This window comes from Xyrauchen texanus, chromosome 19, assembly GCF_025860055.1.
Source record: "Xyrauchen texanus isolate HMW12.3.18 chromosome 19, RBS_HiC_50CHRs, whole genome shotgun sequence".
Lineage (NCBI taxonomy): Eukaryota > Metazoa > Chordata > Actinopteri > Cypriniformes > Catostomidae > Xyrauchen > Xyrauchen texanus.
The window spans coordinates 19,244,515-19,265,978 of NC_068294.1; the positions used below are offsets into that span (position 1 = coordinate 19,244,515).

The 21,464-nt window shown below is 36.5% G+C and overlaps 3 protein-coding genes across 4 annotated transcripts; 1 reads left to right on the forward strand and 2 right to left on the reverse strand.

Moving 5' to 3' along the window:
* Positions 1 to 588: 588 nt before the first annotated feature.
* On the forward strand, positions 589 to 2,085 carry hnrnpa0l (heterogeneous nuclear ribonucleoprotein A0, like). Its single transcript, XM_052149624.1, is given in 2 exon segments — positions 589 to 1,494; positions 1,497 to 2,085. Coding segments are annotated over 2 exon segments (876 nt in total). The 5' UTR covers positions 589 to 654; the 3' UTR covers positions 1,533 to 2,085.
* Positions 2,086 to 3,592: 1,507 nt separating this feature from the next.
* gsr (glutathione reductase) lies at positions 3,593 to 17,680 on the reverse strand. Of its 2 annotated transcripts, none has more exons than XM_052150161.1 (13): positions 16,946 to 17,680; positions 16,645 to 16,671; positions 16,448 to 16,536; positions 15,308 to 15,377; positions 13,246 to 13,393; positions 12,708 to 12,762; positions 12,527 to 12,626; positions 12,352 to 12,438; positions 12,062 to 12,229; positions 10,050 to 10,161; positions 5,650 to 5,781; positions 5,331 to 5,464; positions 3,593 to 4,639 (listed from the first exon to the last, which is right to left on the reverse strand). In XM_052150161.1, the coding sequence occupies exons 1-13, from the start codon at positions 17,162 to 17,164 to the stop codon at positions 4,490 to 4,492; spliced, it is 1,491 nt and encodes a 496-aa protein (XP_052006121.1). In that variant the 5' UTR covers positions 17,165 to 17,680; the 3' UTR covers positions 3,593 to 4,489. The 2 variants fall into 2 exon arrangements, with proteins under 2 accessions (XP_052006121.1, XP_052006122.1); XM_052150162.1 differs by having other exon boundaries at positions 16,954 to 17,085.
* Positions 17,681 to 19,124: 1,444 nt separating this feature from the next.
* LOC127660026 (cytochrome b-c1 complex subunit 8) lies at positions 19,125 to 21,451 on the reverse strand. Its single transcript, XM_052150076.1, has 3 exons — positions 21,396 to 21,451; positions 19,438 to 19,609; positions 19,125 to 19,293 (listed from the first exon to the last, which is right to left on the reverse strand). The coding sequence occupies exons 2-3, from the start codon at positions 19,589 to 19,591 to the stop codon at positions 19,205 to 19,207; spliced, it is 243 nt and encodes an 80-aa protein (XP_052006036.1). The 5' UTR covers positions 19,592 to 19,609; positions 21,396 to 21,451; the 3' UTR covers positions 19,125 to 19,204.
* Between the last annotated feature and the right edge of the window lie 13 nt (positions 21,452 to 21,464).

A 21,464-nucleotide genomic window follows, 5' to 3' on the forward strand; every position in this document is an offset into this window, starting at 1 on the left:
ACATGTTTAATGTTATGCACTTTTGTTTCTTTTTTCCCCTGTACGCAGGAGGGAATGACAATAAAACCCACGTGACTTGACTTTTTGCAGAGTGATAATAGATGTTCATGAATGCTCAGGTTCTCACAGTAGCACAGCCATATCATAAAATGGGTTGTGTACAGTATCCAGCTAGCCACTAGCATTCGATTAAGCTAAACTCGGAAAAATATAATTAAAACGGTAAAATTTTATAAGCACTACAAAAATGTATTTCGTATCTTGTTATTGTAGATTATGCTTTGAAGTATGAAATATAATATATATATATATATATATATATATATATATATATTAAATAATTAGCCTCATACCTATGCAAGTATAACAGTGCAGAAATGTGTAACGGTTGACATTTTGTATCCTAATGCGCCAGCTGTCATGCTCTTGTAAACTTATTTAAGTTAAAACTCAACATTTAAATGTAACATGTCCTAAGACGGTGACATTGACAAAATTGTTTTGACCGTTGTAGTTTTTATGCTAATTGCTTTGTAACCAATCAGAGTCAACTACGTGTTTGCTGACGCACATAATAAGACGCGCCCTCGCGTTTCAAACGCAGTGACTTCTTCCATTTTGTGTAATTCCGGTCAGTACGTCCATTGTAAGAAAATGACTAACCAGCTTTGTAAACTGTTCGTTGGCGGCCTAAATGTCCAAACAACCGACGAAGGCTTGCGGAGACACTTTGAACAGTATGGACAGCTAACAGACTGCGTGGTGGTAATGAATCAGCCACTGCAGCGCTCCCGTTGCTTCGGCTTTGTAACGTACTCGAGCACCGAGGAAGCGGACGCCGCCATGTCTGGAAGGCCACATGTCGTAGACGGCAACACCGTGGATCTGAAAAGAGCAGTGGCCCGAGAAGACGCAGGCAGACCAGAGGCCCTGGCCAAAGTCAAGAAAATATTTATCGGGGGTTTGAAAGACGACATCGAGGACGAACATCTCAGCGAATATTTCTGCCAGTTCGGCGCCATTGAGAAGGCTCAGGTGATCACCGACAAAGACACCGGGAAGAAACGTGGTTTCGGCTTTGTTTACTTCGAGGACAACGACTCTGCCGATAAAGCAGTCGTGATGAAGTTCCACACTGTCAGTGGACACAAGGTAGAGGTAAAGAAGGCTCTCACCAAACAGGAGATGCAAGGGGCCGGTGGTCGCGGCGGCGGCCGGGGTATGGGCCGACCTCAAGGCGGCTTCGGCGGCGGAAGAGGAGGTTACTATGGCGATTATCAGAATGGTGGCTACGGTAACAGCGGCAGCAACGAAAGCTACGGGGGCTACGGAGGAGGCTACACCGATCAGACGAGCGGTGGGTACGGCAGCGGGAATGGCTACAGTGACTTCGGTGAGGGTTATGGACAGCAACAGTCAACTTACGGTGCCATGAAAGGAGCATATGGCGGCAGAAGCGCTGCGCCATACACACGTGGTGGTGGTGGTGGAGGAGGGGAGGATATGGAAGGGGAGGCTATGGCGCATATTAGAAGCACCAATGTGACTCATTATTTTATTTTTTTTTTACACTTACGACTGGACTTTCAAAAATGAGTTGTTTGATCGGGGTATTGGTAGTTTGGTTTATATTGAGTAACTGTGAGCTGTATTATTGGGGAACCTCTTCCCCCACATTGCCATAATGTCGCTTTCCGGTGCCATTAGCAGCACCATTAGATACCAGAGTCTTGTTTCACTTTTGTGTTTTTGTTTTTAATTTTGTTTAGGTTTAAAGTGGTCACGTTTACCCAGGTCAGGCCGATCTGTTCTTGGTTTACTGAATGTAAGACCATCGTTTAGTGAGATGAAACTCAGGGGTTATAACGAAATTTAAGCAGCTCATAGTTTTTTTTTTTTTTTCTTTCCCCTCCATGTCCTCTTTGACGTGTGTATTTTTTTTTATGTGATGACATTTGTCTTGTTTTAACGCTATTACACAGTTCATATTGTATAAACTGTTTTTAGTCTTATTTTATTTGATCAAACAGTGACCATGTTATAAACCTTTAACCATTAAAACGACTTTCATAAATGTTTTGTTTGACTTTCTCCTCCACTCTTCTGCTATTTAGAATGTGAATTAGTTACTCCTATAATACATTTTAAATGTGTTTGTAGACTAAATCTGCTGCAACCAATAATATATAATGACCATACACACTGCTTGGTCACACATGAGTACTATTTTATGCTGTATTTTCCAAATGGTAGCATTCAATGGCACTTTTGCCAATTTAATTTTTGTAGAGCAACAAGATGTAACTCACCTTGTGTGACTCAATATACATTTCTCAAGCTTTATAGAAAGTACCTTAATACAGGGACATCAGTCAAGGACAAATCTGAAATGATGTGCCTTTTCTCAAGAGCACAGTGGGATCTCAATAATGCTCCAATTCCTTGTCTTTTCCTGGATTTGAATGACAACCCATGAGTCACCACCATCCCATAGAAAAAGTAACCATGTTGGAATAAGTTTGGCAAAGCCAAACATAATCTACCTTGAATTATACTTCCTTAAATGAAGGCTAATTGTATTATTTTGTAATTGTGATGACTGCATTACATCTTGAGGACATCCGTATTAACCTAAATAATAAATATATATATATACACACACACACACCGATTAACCACAACATTAAAACCACCTGCCTAATATTGTGTAGGTCCCTGCCAAAAAACAGCACCAACCTGCATCTCAGAATAGTATTCTGAAATTATATTCTCACCACAATTGGACAGAGAGGTTTTGAGTTACCATAGACTTTGTCAGTTCGAACCAGGCTTGCCAGTCTCTGTTGACCTCTCTCATCAACAATGCATTTCCTTCCACAGAACTGCTCACTAGATGTTTTTTGTTTTTGGCACCATTTGGAGAAAATTCTAGATACTGTTGTGTGTGAATATCCCAGGAGATCAGCAGTTACAGAAATACTCAAACCAGCCCGCCTGGCACCAACAATCATTCATGCCATTATCTAAATAGCCAATCGTGTGTCAGCAGTCCATAACATCATGCGTTTAGATAATCGCATGAATGATTGTTGGTGCCAGGCGGGCTGGTTTGAGTATTTCTGTAACTGCTGATCTCCTGGGATATTCACACACAACAGTCCGTGTCAGTGGTGCCAAAAACATCTAGTGAGCAGCAGTTGTGCAGATGGAAACACCTTGTTAATGAGAGGTCATCAGAGAATGGCCAGACTGGTTAGAACTGACAAAGTTACGATAACTCGGATAACCGCTCTACAACAGTGGCGAGAAGAATAGCAGTTTAAACTGTTGATGCTCTTTTGGCGTTAGGGACCTACATAATATTAGGCAAGTGGTTTTATTGTTGTGGCCGATCGGTGTGTGTGTATATATATATATATATAACATGCGATCAGTGAAGCAGCAAATATACATCTAAGAACATTAATGAACCTCTTGTTTTTCATGTTGCTCAGTTTTACCTTTTACTTCTATAAATGCAAAAACTTACAGCTTTTAAAGAATTGATAAAAGATATTGAGATGTAAACATACATTTTTATAAAAAGTTACCGGTTTATTAAAAGTATATTTGATCAATTCAACAAACTATTAATCACACAAAGACTTCAGGGACTACAGAATTCAGGGATTATGCACAAGTGCTGAACTGTATATAGCCAATTTTATTTGACATATGGTGGGGTTCACATTGTCCACCCTGAAAATATGTGGTCCAAAATCTAATTTCAACCCTGAAATAAAGGATTTTGAGAAATGTTAAACAAATGTTGTAACATAAAATAGATTTTGAGAAATATATACTATTCTGCACTAATTGTAGGTCACAAATTTGTGACCTTCAGATTAACACAAGCTGCTCTTTGGAACATTATCAAATCATGGTGGGATAACATAAATCATCAGTTTTTGTGCAAGCTTGTGGAGTGAAATTTTGCAAGCATGCTGCCAGTATATGGGGGACATAGCAAATGGACATACAAATAAATGGTTTAATTAAACGTTTCACTCATTCTTTTCCTGATAATATAATTTGTAGTAAAAAAAATTATATATAAAGTAAAATATAAGCATTTTCACAAGTGGACTTTTGAACCCCACAGGACATTTATATGGAGCTATCTACTACCCATTACTATTGAATGCAACTCTCATTTGTTTTTCCACAACTGAATTTACTTTTTTTTAGAAATGTAAGCAACAATGTTTGAAAATTTTTATATAAACTTTTGAGTGATAAGGGTCCAACAATGTAGTCAGTAGATTATTGTTTAGATTTATCTTTATCAATCACTGGCAATAGCGCACAACTCTAGGAGACATAACAAACCCTGTATATGCTCACTGTCATTGTAAAATACTGCTATATGTAGATGTTGGGAAAACAATCAGAGAAGTTTTATTTTTTTTGTTTGCATTGGAACAATGGTATGTTGGGATATAGATTGTGATTAGCGCAATGTAACCAGCTCCTCTGATGATGTGGGGTGGATGGCAATAGTTTTGTCAAAGTCTGCTTTAGTTGCCCCCATGTTGATGGCCACAGCAAAACCCTGAAGCATCTCATCACAGCCAAAACCCTGCATATGGAGACCAACCACCTAAAAAAGAAAAAAGGCACTGGATTATAATTAAAAGCAAAATAGTGTTTAGCTTATTTACTTATAACAATTTATAACAATAGTAGTTTCACTTTTACAATGTGAAAAATCTGAAATTATGTGCCTTTACTCAAGAACACAAAAGATGATGTTTGGTAGAATGTTAGCCTTAGTCATCTTTTGTTTGCATCTTTTTCCCTAGAAAGAAAGTGAATGATCCCTAACATCTCCTTTTGTGTTCCATGGAAGATATAAACTCAAACCATTAACATACAATGGAAAAGAATCATTCTAATTCAATGAACTTGCTCAATTGTATTTTAGAATAGTAAAGAATGACAAAACCTTAAACCTATTAAAAGGAATAGTTCATCCAAAATGATCATTCTTTTATCGTTTACTCTTATGCCCTCTCAAACTCATATGACTTTCTTCAGCGGAACACAAATGAAGATAATTTGATGGAGATTTGTTATACATCCATACAATGCAATACATACAATTAAAAGTTTTGGACCCCATTGGCCTGCACTGTATGGACAAACACGCATCATTTATCCATCAAAATACCTTAGTTTGTGTTTCACAGAAGAAAGATAGTCATAAGAGTTTGAGACAGCATATGGGTGAGTACATGGAGAATTATCATTTTTGGGTGAACTATTCCTTTAATAGAAATAAGGTTACTCACCTTCTCATCTTTGTCTGCACACACCAGCTTCATGATGCACTGACTCTTTCTAGTGGTCATGGCATAATACATTGGAGTGAAAGAGGTGGTATAAACCTTCACATTGTCCTTTCCCCAGCTCTTGATTGCTTCATCTATAAAACATACAAAATGTTCATACACTGTAATTGTTAAGATGGCAACCAAGTCAGTCAGTCAATCTATTTACCATACACGCCTCAGGACATACTACAGAGACTTTGTTGACCGGACAATGAAAATGATCAGGCTCTAATCTGAACCCTAAGGAGGCCATGAAGTTATCTGTACACATGCTCACCTTCAGTTAGTCCCACTGTGCCAATTGGTGGATGGCTGAACACAACCGTAGGGATGTTATTATAATCGATTTTGGCATCTTCACTGCCTTCAAACAATCGGTGAGCAAGCTTTCTGCCAGCAGCAATAGCGACTGTCCACACAAACAAAACAGGAGACAATAGAGCTCATCAATAAAAGCTGAATTTGCTTTTAACAGATGTTATACAACACAAGTATTTAAAAAACAAAACCAAAAAACTTGTTTTCAAAAGTACTTTTACTTCGGTACCAACCCGATACTAAATTTAAAAAAAGATGTAACTATACCAGTTTTTACAGTACCAAGTACCGACATAATTCGGTACCCACACACTGTCTTACTGACACACGGCTTTCAAATGCTCACTTATTTCAGGGTGTGCTCTGTTACTTAATTTACAACCGAAATGCACAACTAATCAAATTAAAATCATGACCTGTCCTAGTGTGATTATTAAACTGCGAAATGCTGCAATCTTAATCTGTATGAGCTTTAAATGAATGTGTGAAGCAGACCACTCATACAATGGAAACTCCAAAGACTATGAGAAACATTTGCATTGTATGAGATAACGGAGTAGAGCTCTGAAGCATTATTTTTATATTATTCAAATAATTAAAATCACAGCATTTGCACTTTATCAATCACACTTAGTGAACGGTTTATCCAGAGAGGTTAAACTTCCATCAAAATAAAATCACGATTCATAATAAAAGCTAAACGCCTGAAATTTAAGAAATGGCAACAGAAATATATTATAACTGTATAGTAAAATGTAATCCTCACTGTACAAATAATTACAATTATAATAATACATAATTATTGTAATAATAATAAAAATTAAGCAATTTATCACAAGCAAGAGTGCTTTTGTACTGAAAAGTAAAAAAACATTAAAAGTAAAAAATAAATGCAAATGGTATGTTGATAAGGAATTGTTCTATTTTTTACTTGTTAAAAGTTTAAGGAACATTTGGAAAATTAAATTAAATTACACTTTAAAACATGCAATTCTGAAAAAAATAAAAAATAATAATAAAAAAGGAAAAATCGGATAGGACCCTGCTTAAAAACAAGTGTTATAAATAGAAACATGCATATATTTTGATGTATTATTTACATTGAAATTGTACTGTAAATAGGCTAAAGGAGTGTGTTCAATGGCACATTATCATATTAGCACATTATTTCTGTTGTATCAAAATTGGTATTGGTACAGACTGGAGAACTTTTGGTACCGTGGCAACACTAATTGAAACTAGGGATGCATCGAAATTTCGGCCATCGAAAATTTTTGGCCGAAAATGGCATTTTTTGTTTTGGCCGAAAGAGAATAAAGGCCAAAATATGAGCCGATATAAATGCCTCCCCGCCCCTCAGTGCTCAGGTTTCACTCTCGATCGATCTAATCATTATCACGGCGCTAACAAGCAAAGGCTTGTCAGCGGTGTGGAAATACTATATAATACTAATAATCAGTACCCATATAATACTATACGCATACTAACCATTCTGTGTAGGGCACCAACTACCTAGGAGGGCACCAGAAAGTCCACCGGGTGCCCTTCCTCGCACGTTATACGTTATTCCATGACACTAAAGCAGTTGCGGAACACAGTAGATCGCTTCACGCTCAAATCACGCGAACGCGACAATCCTCTTGACTACTAGGGCATGAACGAAGATCGCTTTCCATTGCTTGCGCGGATTACACGCAGGTATTTATCTGCCCAAGCACCAGCACAGAGAGAGAGAGAATGTTCAGTGCAGCATCTCAAGTTCTTGAGGTGCCAGAAAGCTGAGCATCTTTTGTTCTTGAAGAGAAACAGGACACGTCTTTCTTAAATAGAAAGCAGTCCAATTTGCTGTGCATAGCAATTACAGTAAAATTTGTTTAGCCCTGCAAAACTTTGTTCTTCATTTGAGGCTACATCTGTCGTTTACAGTCGAGTTTGGTTTTAGTTCAATTACTACTGTTTTGCACAATAATTTTAAATTAAAGTATAAATACGTTTACATAAACAGAATATAGGCCCTCTGCCATTCTGTGTTCTGCCTATTGTTATCATTAAAATGACTGTGTATGGAGCCAGAAATATGCAAAAACAATTTGAATTGTGTACATTTGAATTATAGACTTTTGAATTTGAATTATAAGTGTGATTTTGCCAAATGTAATATTACGTTGTATTTTAAATAGGTTTGAATTTGAATTTTTTAAACTCCAATCCTGGACATTTCATATTTAACCAAATTGAATTGTTTTTTTTAATGGCACAATTTTATAAATATGTATTTTCAAACAGCAAATGTTTGGTTCTGAATTCTTACACTGTAAATATCCCGTTTTAAAAAATACAGCTTCAAGTTTTCAAGATGAAGAAATTCAGAACACCAAATTCAATATTATAAAATTCAGAAATTCAGATCTACAGAAAGTGGGTCAGAGATCAAGCTTCCGTGTTCCACAGGGAAGAGTAGAGGGTCTCGGAGAAGACGAACGGAGGATTTTGGCCAATTGCAGGTCGAGGTGCAATAATTCTCTTGCGTGAGCGTGATTCAAAAGGTCGCCATTCTGACCATGAACCGCAGTGACAGTGGTTCTTAAACATTTATGATTTATATTTTTATGGTTAGCACATTCTCAGCACATGAGACATTTGTCTAAGCGGTCTCTGGTATTTGTTTTAGTATAAAGTATATTTAGTATGAAAGTATGCGTAAGAGTAAGCATCACATATAGCTCAGTAATGAATTCTGCTTCATTCTGTGATCAGAATCCACATCAGATCCAAGTCGGATGTTATTTCAAACACTTGTTGGTGTTTGTAAGTGCGTTTTGAGCTCAAGACATGAACATCACGAATGATCATTCAGATGTGTGTGATTTAGCAGGCGTGATTACATTATATGATTAATTTCATGCAAATTGTAGGATTATTGTATTTAATGGCTAATTTACACACCGAACTCCAACAAACGTTACAAAAACAGGATGACTGTCATTCTCACACGTGCACATCCCTATTGATGTTTTCCCTATTGATGTTTAGTCATTATGCCATTTATTTTTAGTTTGACTGTCAGAATAATTTTAAATGGAAGATTTCACGTGTTCTTGTATACGCCTTTTTACTGTTTCATAATTTTATTCGTGATTACTCTATCACGCGTGCGAGCATCAATAAAGCGCGCGGATTAATGCCGTTAAAATGATGAATAAAATTATGAAACAGTAAAAAGGCTTATACATTTTTTCATTGTTATTATTAACAATAATCATCATTACCCAAAATCGAACCCTTTTATGCTGCTTGTTTAAACTTATATTGCAGCTTTGAAGATTTATGACAAGAACACGTGAAATGTTCCGTTTCAAATTATTCTGACAGTCAAACTAAAAATAAATGGCATAATGACTAAACATCAATAGGGAAAACATCAGTAGGGATGTGCACGTGTGAGAATGACAGTCATCCTGTGTTTGTAACGTTTGTTGGAGTTCGGTGTGAAACCTTCTATTCTTCACTGTGGAACACGGAAGCTTGATCTCTGACCCACTTTCAGTAGATCAGAATTTTATAATATTGAATTTGGTGTTCTGAATTTCTTCATCTTGAAAACTTGAAGCTGTATTTTTTAAAACGGGATATTTACAGTGTAAGAATTCAGAACCAAACATTTGCTGTTTGAAAATACATATTTATAAAATTGTGCCATTAAAAAAAACAATTCAATTTGGTTAAATATGAAATGTCCAGGATTGGAGTTTAAAAAATTCAAATTCAAACCTATTTAAAATACAACGTAATATTACATTTGGCAAAAATCACACTTATAATTCAAATTCAAAAGTCTATAATTCAAATGTACACAATTCTAATTCAAATTGTTTTGGCATATTTCTGGCTCCATAACTGTGTAGCATATTTAAACTTGTTGTATTTGCAAGATGCTAGCCTAGAGCTGCTAAATTCATTACTGGACTGCTGTTTTGCATATCATTGAGTTTTCTAGAATGTTACATTTATTGGATAACTGGTAAAAAAAAAAAAAAAAATTTGTTAAATTTGATTGTTAAAGAACTGAATAAAGAATAATATATTTAAAATTGTTATAATATATGTTCGGTCCAATTTTTGTGTTACTTTCAATAAAGGTGTGATCATTTTATTGATTTGTAGTTTTTCAATTCAGATTCATAAAATTCATTAAATTAATAAAAGAAAAAAAAAAAGTATAATATTAATACAATTATATATATATATATAAAAACTATTTAAAAATAAATAAAAAAGTCATTTTCGGCCAAGTGCATCCTGAATTTTTGGTTTCGGCCCAGAATTTTCATTTCGGTGCATCACTAATTGAAACCATACCAGGTGTAAGGAGAGCTCTCCCACAAACATCCCCAACTGCGTATATGCCCGGTCGAGTGGTGTTCTGGAACTCGTCCACCACAATATGTCCTCTTTCATCCAGCTTCACACCCTGAATAACAGGAAATACAGCCTCTGTTATTTGTACTTCATCGATAAGTGATAAAGTGAGAAGACAAAGCTTACAATATTTTGTGCTACAATACAGTGTTCTGTGTTCAAAAAGATTTATTCTTTTAAGATAACATAGGCATTAATCTTTACTTGTCCCTCTGCTTGAAAAAGATCCAAAAATATGTGCATGTACATTAATGCACTCACAATGACGTCTATGGGGCAATGCATTGCGGAAGGTTTAAAAACAGAAATGTTTTGTGTTTTTGTTAAAGCACTTAATCAATAATTAATTCTCCTGTAATGAAACAGCCTCATTTGAGCTGTAAAGTTTTCCAAATCATCCTTTTAGTGGTGAATTTGGATTTTTCTCTATGTAAACCAGGGACTAAAAACGAAATATTTTTAATTTGGGTTGCTATGTTTTCATTCCAGTTCCAGCGTTCTGCAGTCTCCTTTCCAATTGTAACATTTAAGACATAAATAAAAGGAACTGTTCATTTGAAAGTGACGGGTGGGTGATATACAAGTTACAGTGTTGCCAGATTTCACAAGAGAAACAAGCCACCTGGCCTGAGAAAAAAAAACACAATGAGGGACTTGCCTCACCCAAAACAAGAGAAAATTCAAGATTTTTTTCTCCATTGTGGGGGAATTATCAGCATAGAAATCATACAGTAGTATACAGTAGCCTATAGAAAATAGCGACATACAGCGCACTTATTACAGGAACAATCCCCCTGGAGCAACCTGGAGTTGGGAACTGACAAGGACAAAATGGTGATGGCCATGGGGATCGAACCAGCGACCTTCTGATTAACAGTTATGTACTTTAGCCCACTACGCCACCATCACTAATAACCTCAATGCCATAATAACCTAAATCTTACTCCTACGCACGCACACACACACACACACACTGAGTGGGCTGTTTGGACTAAAATGTAATCTTACAGGAATTATTTCATTTTAATTATTCGTTTTAATAACAGGTCTGCTTCTGTCAAATCCTGTAGCATCAAATATGTATAAATGCTGAACAATAATTTAGTGAAGCCGTGGAAACAAATAAGAAATGATACTTTTTACCTCAATATTTCTCACTGTATCTGGATTAACCCTGCATTTATATTTAGTAATTAATTATATTTAGTCATCTAAAAGGTCTTCAGCATGTCACAGAAGGCTACATCCACAAAGTGCAATTAGGCAAAAATGTTTGCTGTAGAGGTTTCCTTCTTGATCAAACCACATGCTTATCAAGGTCTACTAAAAAGAGTTAAGCCCATTTTTGGGGCATCAGGAAGAGGTGTAATTCCGAAAAAGTTTCATTAAAAAAAAATTATCTGAACAAAATGAAGTGGTTATTAACCGGTTACTAGCATTTATACATTTTCACTCCAGAACAATCGAAAGGGACTTTGTTCACATTTTCAGTTATGTTCTGCAAAAAGTTTAGTTTTTTTCTTCCTTGAACCGTTTTAGTCCCTATTGTAAATAGCCCCTTTCTAGTATAATTGCACACGAAAGTTACAGGGTTTACCAGTTTTACATAGTCATAAGCTGAAAAATAATGCACGTAACTTGCACAGCCAAACATTTATGCATCAAATTGCATTAAAACATTTTACCACACCAGTACCGAAGCATGTATAGCACATAGTCTTGTGGCTATATCTTTGAAACAGTATTTGAATATTTATCCCAGTGCAATGCCTTGCCCCAAGAGCATTACCAGTATTGTAAACACACTAGTTGTGTTTTTTACCAACTGAGGGACATTATAATAACAACAACAACGAGATTTTGAATTATGCGAATAGCAAATGCTAATCAGAGTATTACACACAAAATGCATAGTCTCCATACTTAATTAAAATAAATTAATCAATTTGTACTATTTGACTGAGGTTGAGTCCAGCTGTGTTGGGCTCCCTGCCAATGGCCCAGAGCAGACAGTCCACCTCATGGATGGCGTCATACTTCTCCTGTGAATCCTTGTCGTCAGGGTTTTTTGTCAACAGCGTAACCATGAGGCCTTTGTCAGTCTTCTTTACTGACTTCACCTACAAACAATATCAGTTCACAAACTTAAAAATACATCAGAAAATGTAAAATCCACCAAACAAACCGACGCACCACATTGAAAAGAGGCCATTTATGCATTACCTTATTTAATACTACTTGCCTGAGTATTCTTCCGTAAGTCAATACCATGATTTTGCAATTCTTTAGTGCAATTTGAGCTTATCAAGGCATCGAAGTTCCTTAATACCTAATAAAAGAAAGAACAAAGTCATTGCCTGTTGTGGGATATATCTGACAGTAGCATTTAATAAAGTGACAATAAAAAGGGCTTTTACCCCGTCTTGTCGAATGATGATAGACGTTTTGGACCCCAGAGTGGAAAGGATACCAGCCATCTCCACAGCAATATACCCTGCCCCAACTATGACACTACGTCTTGGTGTGGATACAGTTATGGGTTATTTTATGATAAGCCAAGAAAAAAAACAATAATTTAAGCAAAATATATTAACTTACTTAGGGCAAGACTCAAGTTCAAAGAATCCATCACTGGTAATGCCTAAACTGGCTCCTGCAATGGCACAATTACATTTACAGCGTGTTCTAAGCAAATACTGTTTTACCACTACGACATTAAAATACACAAATCACATTAAAGGTTTGGTGTGTAATTTTTTTGAAATGTTAAAACACTTTCTCCTAATATGCAGAGACATCTTTAAGCAAGCTATTTGTTGCCTGATTCACAGAAATTTGTAAACACTGTGGCTGTGTGCCGCTTTTAAAATATTGTTGAGCTATGACGAGCATGAAATTGCAACATTAGAGCAACAAATGCAGTGAGTTTGGGTAGAGCACCATCTGTTTTTCCGACCAATGGAAGGTGGAGGAGCATTTGGGAACCCGGTTTGAAAATAATCAATATTTCCGTTTGGTGAAGCTAGTTGTGCAGAAATTACACACTTCCCCTTTAATAGTGGGTACATATAGCTCCACACGGATGCAGTGACAGTATAGGAGAGGTACAGCAGAAGGTTCATAATAAACAGCCCACCTGGCACATCATCGTCACTGACAGTGGACGGGTGGCCGCCAGTGGCGATTAAAATATGGGGTGCCGTGTACTTCTTTCCATTGACTTCAAGGGTGGGTTCAGGATCATCAGTGAACCTTGCATAGCCATGAATAGACTCAATTTTGGCCTGTGTGCAATAACAAACAGTTCCTCCTCAGTCATTACATTAGTACAGATCACAAAGGTTTAAGACCATGTTAATATTTTATCTTCCACACATTTAGGGTTGCCACCTTGGCCCTGTAAAAATCAATGACTGAAAAACATATTGGTGGCCATCATACAAGAAATAAAACGTTATTTATGATTGTTTAGGCTACTCATTTTTGTGCCGGGCCTAACTGTTGTTTGTGTTTCTCTTCCTCACGTCTCACAGGTGGAGCCGACACACGCGATCAGTATTTCCATGGGAACGCTGATCGGTCTCGTGGAGATGCAGATCACAGTGATGAGTTTCATGCCTGTTACCTCCTGTTTTCTCCTAACTGAACTAACTTCTTATTCCTTGTGTTTCCTCTCCTCCTTTGACAATTTATTGCTCCCGGTTACGGTTGACATGTGTGCTGTTAAGTTCTCTCTCTTGTACAGTTGGTGTGAGCTTAAGTATCTGTTGGTTGTCTTTCGAGGTGCTCAGGACTGCGGGAGGAGGATTCTTCTGTATCTGCCCACGTCTCGGGAGATTCTTCTGGGTCTCGTATGCAAATCACCATCCTTCTACGGACCTTGATGGCTGCCGGTCGATTGAGGTGCCCGTCTGCTTGCATTTGTCACTCACTTGATGCCAAAGACTGCGGTGGAGGATTCCTTGGTTTCTGCCAGTGTCTTGGAGTAATTTGTCTGGGTTTCATTTGCACTTCACTCTCTTCAACGGACTCTCATCAGAGAGCTCCTGACTTTCATATGCACACACTACCCTCAAGAACACACTCTCCTCTAGCCAGGAGCAGCTATGTACCCCTACCTTCTTCAGTTGGTGCTGGCGCGCCTAGACTTGATTGCTTAAATTAATTATGAATTAAGATGAACTCTTTCACTCTCTGCTTTTGGGTCCTTCATCCGCCCCCACTACCCAACTTGTTTGATATGGAAATTATTGCATATATATCAAACAATAACATCAGTACACTCAAAAATATATTTTAGCCTAGTTTTAAGATACACATTTCAATTTCATACGAAAATCCCATCAAAACGAATTTTGTAATTTTTAACAAAATTAAATAAAACTTAAAATATTACATATTTTTGGTAAAAGATGACTCTGTGTAATTTACTTATGAAATTGAAATGTGTAAGAAAAAAATAAAAAGTACTGTGTGTGTACAGGTTTAACATATTATTGACAAATTCTGGCCCCAAGCAGTTCTCTTGAGTTTATGGTTTACACTTAACATTATTATTATTATTATTTGTTTTTTAAATGTATAGATATGCAAGTATAAAGTTTACATTTTTTTATTTAAACCAAAGGAAATAAAATAAGTGCACATAAACATTTACTCAAATATTTTCAAGATTTACGCATTTCAATTTCACAACAAATTTCCATCAAATTGAATGGAGAAATCTTTAACAAAATTAAGAAAAAAAAATCTTAGATATTTTAAGTTTTACCAATTTAATTTAGTTAAAGATCACGATTCAATTTCATTTAAATGTGTAAATCTTAAAACAGGCTTTTATTTTTTGTTTTCCAGAACATTAAAGCATCACAGTAAGTACCGGTAGACAAAAGTTTGAAAGGATTGTTCTCCCAAAAGTGAGAAATCTCAATCATCTAAACAAACCAGAGTTAACTCAAATGAATCAGACTCTCTTATGATTTATATAAGAATGCGATTCTCCTCCTTTGCATAATGTGCTTATAAACAAGGGTTAATACACGTGAACATGTCTGGAAAATATTCTAGGACATTCGCAATGGAATTTCATTTTTCCAGGACAGATGGCCAAAAACCGGGATGATCCTGGGAAATCCTGGATGAGTGGCAACCCTACACAAATAAGTTTATTTTGTGTGTGGAATATTTAAACAGCCTACCTTGTCAAGGTTGTTCCGATAAATGTGATTGAGGCGACTAACGTAATCATCCCTTTTCCGTTTAATTAATCTGAAAATAAACATAACCACCAATGAGTAACCATATTCCAGTCATTTATCATATTTCATATCAGAGTCAGTGAAAATCCTGATTGAGCTGAACTCTATACAGCCTACCTCCTCCTCTACACTATCAAACTACTCCACCACAGGACTTTGTGTGTGACAAAATCAACAACACATTAAGCTTTACTGGTATTATTGACCACAATGGGGAAGCAAAACATACTGCAACCTGAAATGAATCCAAGCCAGCAGGAACTTGACAATCCGCAACTGTCACAAATCCTTTCTATGAGAAGGATTACCACATCTTAAAGGGGACCCATTATGCAAAAATCACTTTTACATGGTGTTTGAACATAAATGCGTGTTGGCAGTGTGTGTACACAACCATCCTATAACGATAAAAATCCACCCTTTTTTTTTTCAATCCCCATTAATCATAATCATGAAGTCACCAGGACTGTTGATGGACATGTTTGTTTGTTTGTGTTGTTTCATTATTGCACATAGCAAATGTTGTAAAAGTATTTGTGTGTGTGTTGCTCATCCATCATGACAAAACTGCTGAAAAAAAAACTCTACTACAAATAAATAAATGTATCAAATAAACATTCTGAAACTTCCTGGTTCATTCTCAAAGTTGTTACTTCGGATGAAGTCCCTCCCTCATCAGTGTCTGTCTCTGGTTCAAACATAAAAGTCTGAACACAGCTAATTTCGCTGTCAGTCATATTGCTTATGTCTAGTTATTGCTTATGTCTAGTTATCCAAAGCAGAGATATCAAAACTATGCCCTATTCTGGATAAGGGCCGGGAGTACCAGCTCATTTGCATTTAAAAGACACACACATGCCAATTTTTTTTCCCACCCAAAAATTGCCATTTTCAACATGGTATAATAAATTATATGTATGGTATTTTGAGCTGAAACTTTACAGACACATTCTGGCGTGACCAAAGTTTAAATTACATCTTGTGAAAAGGGGCGTAATAGGTGCCCTTTAAAGGAACAACAAACCAATCCACAATGACCAAACAAAACAACCAAAATTTTTTGACAAGAAAATGTCTTACTGCCAGCTGAAATGTGCTTTTGCGCCTTCAAAGCCGTAGTCTTCATGGTCATGGAGATACTCAGCATGGGAGGATGCATTCCACATGACCTGGAACCATACAAAAAGACACATTCATAAATATTTAATATATTATACTTTCTATAATTTTATAAATATATTTTTAAGGTGTAATGATAAAACTACTGAAAATGTTACCTTTTTAGGAACACAACCAACATTAACCTGCAGCAGAAGGAGGGAAAGGGTTTATCACAATTAGTTTAATGAATTACGTCTACAAAATCACCAACAGAAAAAATGCATTGGTGCTGAACACGTGCCCGATGCTTTTAAACTGCAACAAACCATAACATTACACACAAAAAAGCGCTCAATTTGGAGGCTTCCCAAAGCACCTCTATCCATGTGACTAACTACTGTAAATAACTCTCCATCTTATAACTTCATAGTCCTATAGTAAATGTGGTGTTGCAGTAGCAGGATGGTCGTTACTCACGCAGGTACCTCCGAATCTGTGACTTTCGATCACGGCAGCAGTGGCGCCGAGTTCAGCCGCCCGCCGCGCACCGGCCAGCCCTCCAGATCCGCCGCCTAATACCAGGAAATCATAGCGGGTGACGGATTCAGAGGCCATGCTCCTGCTGAAGAGTCTACGAGAATATGATAGCGATCGGCCAAGAGCAAGAAAAGACGCTCGCAGTTTTAATATCTCCATAACCAGGAAGCCAACACCCTGACCAACGCCGTAGTTGAACTAATAGGAGGGACGTGAAAGCCAGTGCTTAGTCATTGTGAACTGACACAATAGTGTGTAAATCCCAGAATGAAGTTTGGAATCGTCATAGTTATTCATGCTTATTATTACTGTCCAACTGTTAATCCTGTTTCCAATCCCGCGTGATTCTTTTTACTTTGAACTCAGTTTTAAATATGTGCTGAGCCATGGTGACATAGAAAATACGTCGGTCTACTTGATAATACGAAATGCATTTTATAAAATTAAATTACTTTGGCAACAATGGAGCAAAACAAATGTGGAAAACGAATGTCCATTAATAACGAACTCACCGAGCAAGTGCAGCCGTTATATATTGACTTGTAACGGAAACCCTCTTGTGGTACATGGTTTTATACTTTTTACACAAAAATAATGTGTCGTTACTTATAATTGTTGAGATTGAACTCTGTTGTCGCTTTAGGTGTAGTAGCTATACTGCCCATCTTTGCATGCACGTTGTAGTGTTTATATAATGAGTGAATGTTGACAGAGATTATTTAACAACGGCCAACGGATGTACAAAGGAACTCCCGCCTTACAAGTAAAAAGGCCAATCACCTTCTAGATACAGACAACTTCTGTCAATCAACTTCAGAACGCGCAGGCGCATTCGTTATACAATCCGAGAAATTTGCGTTTTTTTAAAGCGTAATCTAAGGTAAAGGCGCATTCTTTATTATATCAGCGTTGTCAGATGTCACTGCTGATTTGAAACACGGTCTTTGCTCGTAATACTGACCAACCGTTTCGGATATTTCGGTCTTTCCCCATTAAAGTAGATGGGAGTTGCACTTGTATGCCGCTAATTTAAATAGAAAAATGGCCACCGAGTGAACTGACTTGCTAAAATAATCATGGCTAAACTGAGCATGCGCTTTTGCGCAGGCTTGCGCCACTGGACTAAAGTTGTTTAACTCGGTGGTCCTCAAACCTGCCCTGGAGGCCCCTCAACACTATACATGTTGGATGTCTCTTCCATCAAACACACCTGATTCAACTCATGAGCTCTTTAATGGTGACTTCAAGACTTAAATTGTGTGTGTCAGAAATGGTGACAATGTGCAGTGCTGGGGGCCTCCAGGACCGGTTTCAGAACCACTGTTTCAACTAACTCAAGAGTGTTTTAATAGCCTCTGAGAAATGTACTTAATCCCTTGTTTCGCCAAAGGAACTGCCTCTATAAATACCTTTTGATAAAAGTGTCTACAAAATGAAGTGATTGTTCTTATTGTTAGGTAGCAATAATATTAAATATGGAATACGTCACAGAATCTGACTCAACTGGTAAAGAGCATGGTGCTCGCAATGCCAAAATTGTGGGTTCAGTTCCCGGGGAACATGCAAACTGATAAAATATATAATAATACATTTTAATTTGTATAGATCCTTTAATAGTGGCTTCTCAAAGCACTTTACGCAAGAAAGAACAACCCAAAAACAACAAAATACAAATAACCATAGAATAAAATACACACATATACAATAAAAGTGAATCAAACACATAAACATAAAACATCAACCGGGAAAAAAACTTTTTTGGCAAGATTTGAAAATAGCAAGAGACTTTGACTCACGAATGTTAATTGTAAGTAAATACCACACCCTAAGAGTGTAGATGGATGCATGAAATGAACTAAGTCGCTTTGGATAATAGTGCCTGCCAAAAGCATAAATGTAAGAACATCTCTCATCCCTGTTTAAAGTCTGCGAGGCAAAAAAAATATAATTCCATAGTGTAAATTAACACACAACGTCTTCATGAACAATCTTAACTGCAAACACAAAACATTATTATTCGATAGAATTATGTTTTGAATTCCATATAAATGTTTCAGAAAAGGTCATTACACTGAGATACATAGCTACCAATGAGGATAAACTGCAGTAATGCATCAAATCAGTTAGTGTTGATCATTTATTAAACATGGTTTACAGCCACCAAGTCATTAACAATGGCAACATGTCAGTAATCAGTTTTCACTGCTCAAAGTCTGCAAGGTTCTTCCTTTTGCTTTGTTCATGAACATGATTGCCCCATGTATAGGTCAGGTACATCAGGATCATGGCTGTAGGTAGAGATACAGGTTAATAGAAAGAGAGAAATTAAGTCATACAAAATGTTATCCTAAATCTATATTAAGATTAGATAATATAGAAAATAATTTTTTAAATGCCCGTAAATTCCTTAATTTTGGTCAAATAGGACTTACGGGGTGCCACCTTGAACACAGATCCTTTGAATCGTCTCCACACATTAGGGATTCCCTTGGAAAAGTAATTTGGGAATGCCCTCTGCTCAAAGGGGGAAATACTGTAGGTAATCACATGCCTTATTTTGGCCAAATCTCCAAAGTGACGACCCATTTTGCCAAGAAAGCTGATCTAGGAGGGGGACATAAATGCCTAAGTTTCAGGCTTCACTTTGTTGACTTAAAAATAACATTACATCAACATTCAGTTTGTAAACAATACAATTTCAATGTGAAAATTATTGCTGCCCATTTCCCTATTTTTGTGGATATGACAAATTAACTAACTTGAATGATTGAATTAAGCATGAATAAAAATTGTTACCATAAGCAGTATATAATTATGATATCATACTATTTTAACGCACACATATATGGGCCAATGAAGTGACGCTCAATTGTTTTGATGGATCCATTACGGCCACCTCCACACTGTCCGGTGGCAGAACAGGAGGACAATTGCATTTTAGACCATATCAATGCATCAGAGTCACACTTCTTATGTTTTTTTTCACATGCGCAGTAAAAGGAATTTAAGTGTTTTCAGACGTTTCTAATAATAAAAAAAATATTCCTGAAAAAGTGAAAGAAAAGAGAAAAACAGAGGACCTCTTTACAAACGTATTTAAAAAAGAAAAATATTTTTGCTCCTTGTTCAATGTACTTGATTAAAAAGCAACTAAAGCAGCACCATTCTAGAACATTTTGTGACAACTTGATTTTATTGTGTTCTACCCATTTAAATTTGTAAAACGTAAAATACTTAATCCACTTGAGTTTGCACTACAAGAATATATTTTGTGTTGTTAATGGAGCATTGTACAAAGGACAGTTCGGACTGCAGAGCGGATTATTGGTTGTCCCCTGCCCTCCCTTCAAGAACTATACACATCCAGAGGAAAAAGGCTGGGAAGAAAAAAAAAAAAAATAAATAAATAAAATTAATAAATAATAAATCACTCTGGACCCTACTCACCCTGCCCATTACATTTTTTAACTGTTGCCTTCTGGCTGACGCTTCAGAGCTCTGAGCACCTGAACCGTCAATCACAGGAACAGTTTTTTCCCCCTCAGGCTATCCATCTCATGAACAGATATAACTGCCCCATTGTGCAATACACAGTTTAGTCCATTTATATTTATCCAACATACCCAACCTCTTTTGCCAGTACATTCCTTTGCATCTGTATATAACAGATTTGTATTTGTACATATATATATATATATATATATATATATATTGTCTTATTGTGTATTTCTATATACACTTATATTTTCTATTCTCTTTTTATTTGTAATATACTTTTTATCATTATCTCTGTCTTGTTGTATTGTCTGTAAACTGGAAGCATCTGTCACCCAAGACACATTTCTTGTGCGTGTAAGCATACTTGGCAAAGCTAATTCTGATTAATTTTCTGGATTTTTCTCCCCAATTTCAAATGCCCAATTCGCTCCAAATCCTCGAGGTGGCATAGTGGCACGGTGTGAAATAATTAATTATAGAAATTAAATATTAAATTGTGTACACTCGCATGTATTCAATTATCAAGATAAGTATTTTAATACCTTTTATTTGGTTGCACCAGATAACATTTTTAAATAATTTACGACGTAATTTGTCAACGACCCATATGAACAGACCTTTAGTGAGCCAGGAGCATTAAAACATACACATAATTCTGAGAATCAACTACAAATACGCGGTTAAACTAGTTAAAAAATGGCAAACAAACAGAATGTTTCAGTAGCTTGTGTGCTATAGTAACTGGTTGAGTGAGACCTTGCTTGACATTCATCTGTCTCACAGTCTGCGTTCATAATCGTCATTGCGTCTTTCCCAAAACATACATTAAAGTGCAACATTGAGGCATAGATAATTGTTTTATCTTATAAAAGTCGAAATTCTGATCACCCACCTCACTGCTCCTCAGTAGTCTTGTCCTGTTATTATGTCTTCCGCGACTTCCGTGTTCGTAAGATCCGTT

Coding starts and splice junctions, on each gene's coding strand:
- gsr (XM_052150161.1), bottom strand. CDS start 17,164: ATGGAGATATTAAAACTGCGAGCGTCTTTTCTTGCTCTTGGCCGATCG. Junction 13,394..15,307: donor ATCGGAACAACCTTGACAAG/GTAGGCTGTTTA, acceptor TATTGCACACAG/GCCAAAATTGAGTCTATTCA. Junction 12,230..12,351: donor ACTTACGGAAGAATACTCAG/GCAAGTAGTATT, acceptor TATTGTTTGTAG/GTGAAGTCAGTAAAGAAGAC.
- LOC127660026 (XM_052150076.1), bottom strand. CDS start 19,591: ATGGGTCGTCACTTTGGAGATTTGGCCAAAATAAGGCATGTGATTACC. Junction 19,294..19,437: donor TGTGTTCAAGGTGGCACCCC/GTAAGTCCTATT, acceptor CTCTACCTACAG/CCATGATCCTGATGTACCTG.